Genomic DNA, 7,696 nt, shown 5'->3' on the forward strand with positions numbered 1-7,696 from the left:
ATCAAAAAATATGTATATATAAAATAATATTTTAATAAATTAATTAAAAAGTAATGTTAGGTCATGTATTTATTTTTTTTATAATTTTATATATCTCTAATAATACTCTAAAAAGAAACTAATGATGATTTAATAACTTATTAAGTGCGATCAAGGAGGTTTGTTCTCTTATTATATTTTGGATTCAACTTTAGGTTTATTTTATCACATTGTGACTTACTTATTCTTTGGACTTGTAAATGTTTAAAAAATCTCAGAGATTAATTTTTTTGGATTTATTGAGTGTTCAAAGAATCTTAAAATTAATTAAGATACGTACAAATTGGCCGTACCCTTCAATTACCCAAAAAAAAAAAAAAAAAAAAAAAAAAAAAAAAAAACTTAATTAAGTAACTTTTGGATTCAAACTTTAGAGTTATTTATCACATTGTGACTTACTTATTCTTTTGGACTTGTAAAATGTTTAAAAAATCTCAGAGATTAATTTTTTTGGATTTATTGAGTGTTCAAAGAATCTTAAAAATTAATTAAGATACGTACAAATTGGCCGAACCCTTCAATTACCCCCCCCAAAAAAAAAACTTAGTTAAGTAACTTTTCTTTTCTGCTCTTTTAAATGTTACTAAATGTTAGGCGACACGGGTAAATGAAGAACGTGTAGCATTTACTAAAGCCATGAATGTCGTCACTAACTCACAACATTTTAGGGTGCGTTTAGTTTATTATTTTGGATAGGATTTTGGGAATAATATTGGGTAGTTGGATAGGGGAGTATTACGAGGTAAAATTTAAATTTTTTTGAAAAAGCCCCTAGGTTTGCTAATTTAATTAAACACCCTAATGTATAAAATGACAAAAACACCCCCACCACCTGCAGTGCCAGATTCTGGCCACCACCACCGGAATCTGGCCGAAAAATTGCGTTACAACACAGACCGGTCGGATTTGTGTCGTAACGCGTTGTTATGGTATTTTTCGGCCAGATCCACGGCCTACCGTGGCCTCGAAGGCCGGAAAAGGCCAAAACGATAGCCAAAGATATGGCCATCGTTTTCGGTCAACGATGGTCAAGATTTGGCCGTTGTCACGGCCAGATCTGGCATTTTTCGACCAAATCCGTGGTGGATCTGGCCGAAAAAGACCAGATCAGTGAACTTTCGGCCATTTTTGGTCGGCAGGTAGGCCGTTGTACAGATTCCGGCTACCATCGACGGTGGTTGCCTGAATTTGTTAAGTATAAGTCGTGAGGGTGTTTTTGCTAATTTTTAAACTTTTTTTTAGCGGATATTTAATAAAATTAATAACCTTATGAGGTATAAAAATAATTAAAAAATAAGGTAATATTTATTATTTGGAGAATAAAATTAGAAATATGGGTAAAAATAGTAAGTCAAACATGCCCTTAGATTTTACTCAAATTTAATAAATAATTAAAAAATAAAAAGAAATCTTCACTCAAGTTCAGACTTCAGAGTAGCTCAACTCTCTGGCGACTCGCCGCGTCGTGCCGTTGTTTGCTTCTCTAAACAGAGCCATGAAGGTTGCGGTGGTGGGAAGCGGAAGTGAGTTTTATCTTTTGTATTCTTCTTGTTTTCTGTTTGGATAGAATTTCATAAAAATCAGATTAGGAATTATAATGAATTTGAAAATTGTGCAGTTTCAGGAGCTGTTTGTGCCTCAACTCTTGCTAAGAATGGCGTCCCCGTTACTCTCTTCGACTCCGCTCGAGGACCTGGTGGCCGCATGTCTCAGAGAAGGTTGCATTTCTCTCTCTTTGTAATTTTACAAATGCAAATTTTGTGAAAATTATTATAATTCACTGAAAGTACTTCTATTGAAATTTCATGAAACAATTTAAGCCTAATACAAGGGAGGTGGATAACGCTTATTGATCGATAAATGAATGTTCAATTTGCGCTTTTGTTATGTGTATTATTAAATTATGAGTGACATATTCTTTTCTCCATCATAAATTTATAAACATCAAAATTTTATTGTGCATTTATCTCACGGTGAGCTGCTAGATACGCAACGGCTATTTTTTTTTTAAAGAATTTTATTTATGGAATTTCCAGGTTTTGAAGTTAAGTTAGAAGAATTTCATTGTGCATATCGGTAGAAATTTTATTTTATTTTTTGTTGTTGACAAATTATTAGGACAAAGAGGTTTTACACATATGATGGTTTGTTCAAATAGAGAAATTTCTGAAGATGGGAAGGAACTGTTGTTCGACCATGGTGCTCCTTATTTTACTGTTAGCAATCCTGATGTGTTGGAACTTGTTCGTGAATGGGAATCAGTAGGTCTTGTTGCTGAATGGAAAGTGAATTTCAGTTCTTTTGATTGTGTCTTCAACAAATTTGTTGATATACAACAGGTTTGTGATCATTCCTTGCGTATGTATAGTTGCACACGATTGTATATGTTTGGCAGGCATATTTATTTTTTGGTAAGTTTTTTTTTTTTGGTAAGTAAAACTTAAGATTTGGCAGGCATATTTGCTTACACTTGGCTTATTTTTTTAGTTTTATGTTGTGCTGTCATGGAAGTTTTAGTTCACTTGAAGGGATCTATTTGCATGGTAGCATTAGTTGGTTCTCCGGTCAATTATGTTATATGGGTATGTTTTTTGTACTCTGGTCCCCTTTTGAGTAAATATTATATCTATCTTAAACTTGGGACTCAAGTTTATATAAAATATATGTCCCCTGACATGCTACTTCTTGTAATTCTTAGACGTAGGCACATAAACAATTTTTCCATTAGTATGACAAAATCTTCTGAAGAATCCAACTATTCCGGCACATCGAATTTGTTTTGTTTAGATACTATAGATTGTCATTTTGCATATAGTTCTGTATAAGAATGTGATAACAATCAAATGAACAAAGTCAGAATGAATCTGATATTTATAAAGGTACTTCTCTTCAACTAAGATATTCTTTCTTCCGTTATTTATAACCAGGGGCGGATCCAGCCTAGTTCATGGCCCACTTCAATTTTTTTTTTTTTTAAATACTAATATGTATAATTTCTGGATTTTGGTCCATCTTAACAAAAATATTAATGGACAAAAATATTAATGTGCAATTAGTCTTTATTTTGGTCCACCCTAACACAAATTTCTGGATCCGCTACTGTTTATAGCCTACACTGTAGCCATGCATCTTGCAATATATGACAAATATCTAAATTATAGTTTAACCACACTAATTGAAGAAAGTATAGTGGTATCTTATTGATGTCGCTGTAGTTTTCTTGGTGCATTAGAATTATTTATGAATATGCTCCAAAAATGCTGAAATTGGATGCACTATTGTAACTAAAAATAAAAAATAAAAAATAATGGCATATAGACATATTTCTCATTTAATATTTTAATTATATTTAGGTTGGAATAAGCAAGAAATATGTGGGTGTGCCAGGCATGAACTCGATTTGTCGAGCCTTATGCCGTCAGCCTGGTAAGTAGTAGTGCTACCTTTTTTTCTTGATTATATTTACATTCAAGTGTATATATAAATTTAAATTAGTTGCCTAATCTTTTACTGTATCAAATTTACCCAGGAGTGGAAAGTAAGTTTGGCGTAGGTGTTGGAAGATTGGACTGGTTGGATGAGAAGAATTTGTGGTCAGTGATGGGGTTGGATGGACAAAGTCTTGGTAATTTTGAGGGAGTGGTTGCATCGGACAAAAATGTGGTTTCAGCAAGGTTTAGAGATGTAACAGGAAAACCACCTCCTCTTGGTATAATGATTTTTCCTTCTCTCTCTCTTTCCCTGTCTCTCTTTCTCTTGCTCGTGTGAATATGTCATGTAGAGTTGTGCTGGTAGCATAGATACCGTTTTTCTTCATGACACCAAGTTTCCTTGTTAGATGTATTGAATTGTAACTAGAGAGAAATAGCTACTGTCAATCGTCCATAAAGCAGTACTTGTTATGTAATTATACATCTATTGAACATTAAGCAGCTTTATGACAGCCTGAAATAGCCAATTCTTGTTTTCAGTATCATTAATGCTGCTCAAGCGGATACTGATCTTCAACTGAGCAAGTGTATGAGTTGCTAAAGCCAGACCATAGATCTTGGACTCCCTGTTAAGTATCCCCAGTTTTAAGCAAACAATAAAGTAGAAATCCTCATGAGTCCCTAGTCAATCTTTTCTCATTCTCTCATTCTTCTTCTTGTAGCTTTTAACAATGCTTTGGTTATGACCAGTGGGAAGGAAATTCTCTTGATTGCTAAAAGGAGCTAAAAGTTTGGGTTTCTACTATAGACTGATTCATTGGTGGTGGCCATTGTCACCAGCTCATATCCAGCTAAAGTATAGTTGTCATTCGTATGCTGCCAAGTATAGCACTATAGGAATAACCTTTGTGTTTGCACTTCTTCTCTAGTCTTTCTCCTGTTGGCATCATGAGCTAGTCTTCAGCTGTCCAAGTCTTCAACTGCAGGCATGTAATTCTGGTGTATACACTTTATTTTATCTACTGTTCTTTCCTGTTAGAATCATGAGGTAGTCTATAGTTGCCAATATTATACTGTCAAGTGTTGCCATAACTTCTTCTTTTCTACTCTACCTTCTGTTAGCATCATGATCCTGTTAATAATGTTTCTTGATGCTTTATTCTTCTTCTTCTTCTTCTTCCTCTTCTTAAGTGAGTTTCTATGTTCCACCTCCAACTGGATCATGTTTGTTCATTTAAGCTGATGACAATATATCTAACCCATCATCAGGAGTTAGCCATTCATCTCAAACTATGAATTTGCCTTTTTAAGAAACTGTCATTCAAAATTATGGCAAAGAATCATTCGCCACTTATGCCTCTTTTACAGAGTTGAAATCCATGATATAGAGCAAGTAGATATCGTGTTGCATTTTGTATAGCAATCATTTGTTCAATTCATATGGAATATGAGATAAAATTTTTACAAATAGTTAGAATTAATTAAATGGATAGTTTTGTTTCTTTAAGTTTAAAGCAACCTTAGTGTATTTTTGCAATTTACTTTGTCAACAATACTATATTCCAGTTAGAAGTTCTCTACCTCTATTTCACTGTTTCTTTTGATGCCATTTTTGCGGTGGTACTTTTGGCAAACAATGGCATGACTTCTAGTTTTTGCATGAATCATATCACTGGTCATTATTTCACTTTGATGGAAATGGATTTGATTTTCTGTTTATTTATTTTGATACAGATTTGACTTTTGCCCCAGAGTTGGTTGCAAAGTTGGAAGATATCCCTGTCAATCCTTGTTTTGCTCTAATGCTGGCATTTGCTGAGCCTTTGTCTTCGGTAGGACATTAATTATGCGTCTCTAAGCTAGGTACTCTAGAGTTTCAAATTCTCACCAGCTTCTCAATATTAACATGGTTTGCAAACTGCTTATTACAACCTTTCTTCTTCCTTGGCTGTAGGGATGCTTGATTTCTACGTAATGCTTTTGTACATCCTTGCTATAATATATTTTCTCCTAACTTAAATTGTTTGAGAGGTTTATACGGGGTGGCTCTTGGCTTCTGATTTATGGTAATATCTTTATTCAGAATCCAGTAAAAGGGTTCTCATTCCAGAATTCCAAAATTTTGAGCTGGGCCCATTGTGACAGCAGCAAGCCTGGGCGTTCTGCCACAAGGTATATATGTATTTTATGTTGCATTACAAGTGAACTAATTGGGAGTATGATCAAATTTCTGTGCTACTTTTATTTACTTATTTTCACTAGTATACAATTGTACTGTATAGTGAACGATGGGTATTACATTCGACAGCTGAGTATGCTAAAAGTGTAATTGCTCAAACTGGACTTCAAAAGCCTTCAGATGAGACATTGACGAAAGTGGCTGAAGAAATGTTCCAAGAATTTCACGGCGTAGGTCTCAGTATTTCACTGCCAGTTTTCAGAAAAGCTCATAGATGGTCAGTATCCAAATTCAATACCTGAACTGTCAAGCATATTTAGGCTCATCACATTTGTGCAAAATTTGACCTGTTAGACCTGGACGTTTTACTAAAAATTGTAAAAAATATCTAAAACATCTTTAGAAAGTAAAAACTAGCCACACATTAATGCTCTTTTGTTTAGTGCTGAAACTAGGATTGGATTCCATTGTTTTATGCTAAGTAACATTCTAAAACGTCTGAAACTTGCATATATATTAATGTTGTAATGTGAAAATATGTTTTCAATATGAAGTGCAGATTGTCACCAAGCATCAAAATTGAGTGAAATATCTTTTCCTTTCACATGAAAAAGATTTTATGTGTACATTTTACTACAAGTTACTTAAGAACAAATGAAGCCATAGTTCTCCAATACAAAATACATATGATCACTTTTTTGAGATTGCATTAGAAAAAATAGCCTCTCTCATTCTAATTCCAAATTTATATTTTGCATTATACGTCGTCTGTTGTTGTCTAATCGCATTTTGTTGCCATCGAACTATATTTATCAATTGGCGTTTTTTGTCCAGGGGAAGTGCCTTTCCAGCTACAAGCGTAGCCAAAGAGGAGAAATGCCTCTGGAATAGAAACAAGAGACTAGCCATCTGTGGAGATTTCTGCGTTGGTCCTAACGTTGAAGGTGCAATTCTTAGCGGCTTGTCTGCAGCTTCAAAACTTATGGAGATCCTTAGTTGCTTATAGTTTGATAGTATCATTAATCATTTAACTAAAAAGGTTTACGCATCATATGGAATATCCGATAGGCAATAAGTTATATGAAACTGTGCATACCTCTTATGTGATTTGGCATGGCAGAGAAATTCTTATTTGGAAATTATAATTGCCCGATATTTGAATAGCTTATGTTTTGTTCTTCACTTGAATTAATGCTGTAGTAAGTTTAAAAGAGTTTAAGCATAAATTTTAGTGTTAAAAGAACATTAAAGTTACATCTGTGTTTCTATGAGTTGTGATTTCATGTTATGATTTTCTTGAGCTACTTCATTGTTCTTATTGTTTTTATTTTGGGTTCGTGATATTTTTTTGAATCTTTTACCATTAACGGCTATATCTGGCCAGATCTGCTCGTCGTTGATGGCCAAACGACGATCAAGATATTTAATCGTTAACAGTTAGATCTTTGGTCGTACGGCCAGATTTATGGTGGATCTGGCTAAAAGCGAATAGATCGATGTATGATCGGCTAGATTCAACCAGTTATGTGTCGTTATGACGGTGACTGCTAACGGGTGATAGTGACTTGGGTGAGTGGAGGTGTTTTTGATAATTTTATAACTTTTATTGAGAAAGATAATTGTTAATGTTTTAAGTTGAGTAGAATAAGATTGGATTTTGAAGAATATTAAAATAAATGCATGTTTGAGTATTTAGGATATGATAGCGGAATCGGATAGGAGAAAAAAGTGTGCCAGACGGACCCAATACTCTTTTAAGTAGTGAGAAACAATACAATAACATTACGGACACCGAAATTCTTACACCGAATTTTTGTACCGGCCGACGTGGAATGCGTTCTCCCATTTATTTATAATTTTTTTCTAGTGAACGGCCGTCCATCAAATTTGGACGGCCGTTCACTCATATGGACGCCCGTCCATCAAATATGGACGGGTGTCCATATGCGAGGGACGGCCGTCCATATAATATGGACGCCCGTCCCTATTAAAATAAAATAAAAAAGTTTATAAAAGTTTAGGGACGGCCGTCCATCCATATGGACGG

General features: G+C 34.3%; 1 protein-coding gene across 2 annotated transcripts; it reads left to right on the plus strand.

The window, feature by feature from the left end:
• The first annotated feature begins 1,412 nt into the window (after positions 1-1,412).
• Positions 1,413-6,731, plus strand: LOC116140934 (renalase-like). 2 transcript variants are annotated; one of them, XM_031426506.1, is made up of 9 exons: positions 1,413-1,562; positions 1,658-1,757; positions 2,198-2,378; positions 3,393-3,465; positions 3,569-3,748; positions 5,205-5,302; positions 5,554-5,642; positions 5,753-5,926; positions 6,484-6,731. In XM_031426506.1, exons 1-9 carry the CDS (start codon positions 1,535-1,537, stop codon positions 6,653-6,655), a joined length of 1,095 nt encoding a protein of 364 aa, XP_031282366.1. In that variant the 5' UTR covers positions 1,413-1,534; the 3' UTR covers positions 6,656-6,731. The 2 variants fall into 2 exon arrangements, with proteins under 2 accessions (XP_031282366.1, XP_031282367.1); XM_031426507.1 differs by having other exon boundaries at positions 1,425-1,562; positions 2,158-2,378.
• Positions 6,732-7,696: the final 965 nt, after the last annotated feature.

The sequence above is a fragment of the Pistacia vera genome, unplaced genomic scaffold (genome assembly GCF_008641045.1).
Source record: "Pistacia vera cultivar Batoury unplaced genomic scaffold, PisVer_v2 Contig388, whole genome shotgun sequence".
NCBI classification, from domain to species: Eukaryota; Viridiplantae; Streptophyta; class Magnoliopsida; order Sapindales; family Anacardiaceae; genus Pistacia; species Pistacia vera.